Source organism: Etheostoma cragini, chromosome 2, assembly GCF_013103735.1.
Source record: "Etheostoma cragini isolate CJK2018 chromosome 2, CSU_Ecrag_1.0, whole genome shotgun sequence".
Taxonomy (NCBI): Eukaryota; Metazoa; Chordata; class Actinopteri; order Perciformes; family Percidae; genus Etheostoma; species Etheostoma cragini.
Genome location: NC_048408.1, coordinates 29,987,442 through 29,990,224, shown reverse-complemented (window position 1 = coordinate 29,990,224; position 2,783 = coordinate 29,987,442). Strand labels below are relative to the sequence as shown.

The 2,783-nt window shown below is 41.3% G+C and overlaps 1 protein-coding gene across 1 annotated transcript in view; it reads left to right on the top strand.

Moving 5' to 3' along the window:
- The first annotated feature begins 144 nt into the window (after window positions 1-144).
- The window catches only part of vps54 (VPS54 subunit of GARP complex), a 4,902-nt gene continuing 2,263 nt past the window's right edge, over window positions 145-2,783 (top strand). Inside the window, exons 1-3 of the mRNA XM_034892450.1 lie at window positions 145-168; window positions 1,028-1,209; window positions 2,461-2,573. Of these exons, the coding sequence (XP_034748341.1) occupies window positions 145-168; window positions 1,028-1,209; window positions 2,461-2,573 (319 nt within the window). The remainder of the gene's footprint in view (window positions 169-1,027; window positions 1,210-2,460; window positions 2,574-2,783) is intronic.

Below are 2,783 nucleotides of genomic sequence, written 5' to 3'. Positions count from 1 at the left end.
ATTTAATCTATTTATTTTAAGGCATAACATGTAAGTTGTAGAGCCCGACCGATAAAGGACTTATTTTTTTCACTTACTTTTTTATTTACGTCACATAAAATGTATACATATAACAATACATATTTTAGAAACACACAGTCGGAGATGGTCAAGTGTACTACATTAAGTGTAAAATACAAATAAATTTAGAAAAAAATTAAATAAATAAACAAATAAAAGAGGTAATTAGAGTTCTGACATTGTCTGTATAATTGGTAACCATTTTTGATCAAACCTGTCTGACTTGAGCTGTAACCTCGCTGTGATTTTCTCCATGATGAACACATTTTTTACCCTTTCTCTCCATTCTGTCATACTGGGAGGTTGTGGCTTCAACCAAGAGGATGGGATTGTTTTCTTTGCCGTTAAAAGACGAATTCTCACTAAAGAGAGAGCCTGCTTTTAGATCATTGACTGTAAATATTAACCCTTGTTACAGGGACACAAAGGACAATACAAGGGGAGTTTATTAACTTTTCTACTGCACTCGCGTTGTGCTCCTGGTCCCGGGGACCCTCATGTGTATAATTTCACATGAAAGAAACCCAAATATTTATATATATTTAAAAAAAAAAAATGTTGAAAAAAATATGAAAAATGTTACAAAAAAAACAGGTTTCCCTAACATTAGTTATTTGTAGTTATTTAAATTATAAAAACTAAAATAATATGACAGTTTGGTTTTTTATAATTACTTGTGTTTTGTTGGAGGGTTTAAGAAAACAACAGGACGTTACACAAATCCAAGTCCATATCATTGACACCCCCCTCTCTCTATTTATATATCTATACCTCTATATAGATATATATTTCTATATATATATAGATACATATGAAGGGAACCCAAATTTTATATATAAAAAAATCCAGAAATCAGCGGAACCGTGCGTAAAATAATCGAATTTTTTTTTTTGGGTCTGAATGTCGCGTCAGTAAAATGTTAAGACTCGATCTGACCTCTTGTACTTCCTGTCTCTGTCTCCACCAGGACGGCTCTCTGGAGCGCCTGAGCTCGGCGGACTTCGTGTGCCTGTCTCAGGCGGTGGAGGGTTTCGTGCGGGACACGGAGGAGCTGTGCGGCAGACGCAGCGTCTCCCTGAGGGGGGCGCTGCAGAGCCAGGCCAACCGCTTCGTCCACCGCTTCCACGAAGAACGCAAGACCAAACTCAGGTTACCTGCAGCTCCACTTTAATAACATAAACCAGTAAATACGCTCTGTTACAGCTAGATTAGATGATACTTTATTCATCCCACGGCAGGGAAATGTCCTCGTTACAGCAGCATTTTCTTCAATAACAACAAAACAACAAACAAGTAAACACACAATAAAAACAGGCAATCAACAGCCAATGAGCAGAGGGTAGACCGAATGTAAAGTGGCGTCAAATAAAGGTTTTGTAAAGCGCGGTTGCCATAATACAAGAAACAATATTGCATTGTAAGTGACGTTAAAATTAAAGTGAATATAAGAGTAAGAGTCTGTAAGTATGATAAGTAAAATGGAAAGTATTAGATGTACAACATGTCCCCTGTGACTGTTCTACTGTTATATATCTATCATTAGATTATCATTACTCACGCATTAATGTGAAAACAGGATTTTACTGTGGGAGTTGGCCCAACTGGAGCTCATTTAGGTAGGATTGCGAAGAACCAGGACATAGCCAAAACATTTAAACATGGACAACTTCTCAGTCCCCCCCCATTCTGCTAAAGCCCCAAACGGTCTCCTAAGCTCCTCCCCCCACAAGGTAGAGCTGTGCACGATAGAACGTGGGCAAGGGGGAGGGGGGGAACCTATGAAATGTGTGGGTCCTAGCAAATAGGAGTGGGGGAAAATAGTATCGCGATATTTTCAGTGGCAATACTGTATCGATACACAGGGGCCGAGTATGGATCTTTTATTATATTTTATGTATGTGTCAGTTTGTATAACATTGATAACATAACATTGATTAAGAACAAATAGAAATGTTTCTTTTTAGATGAAACGGATGTTGGCAAAGTCATTAGAAATTGGGGAGAAATTTGAAGTTGGGGAAAAAAGTTTATATATTGCAGAATATTGCAATATGTTTAAAATCGCAATGATATGGTAAGGTGCATAAGTATCGTGATGACAGTGATTGTCAGTAGGGGGTGGGAACACACCACTGCCCTGATTGGTGCACCTGAACATTGAGCGGTGTTTTTTTTGCAAATCGCACAACGGCTTCGATGATTCCTCCTCGATCCTCTGGGCCAAAATAGGAGCTTTGAGACGGCCGTCACCGAGGGGGGACAGGACAACTTCCTGTTCAGCCGAGGACCGAGGACTCGAGGGGTTGTCAGATGAGGGGCATGAGATGTAGCTCGTGAATGCAGTGAAGGCGTCAGGTGTGTGTGTGTGTGTGTGTTCTGACGTTGGTCGTTGTTTTGCAGCCTCCTCCTGGACAACGAGCGCTGGAAACAGGCGGAGGTTCCTTCAGAGTTTCAGGACCTGGTGAACTCCATCGCTGATGGAAGAATAACACTACCAGAGCGGAAGATCCCAGGTATGATGAAACAGGGTCTGGTATGTCTTTTCCACCAGGGCAGTTCTGGTGCTGGTACGGAGTCGTCGCCAAATATCGAACTTGTACTTTGCTTTTCCAAACAAATAAACCTGTCTCTGGGCCAAGAACACGGGTTCCAACTCGGCACCAACGTAGCGCTGGTCTAGAGATAAGAACCGGTACGTCAGGTGCGGGGGGGGGGGGGGGGGG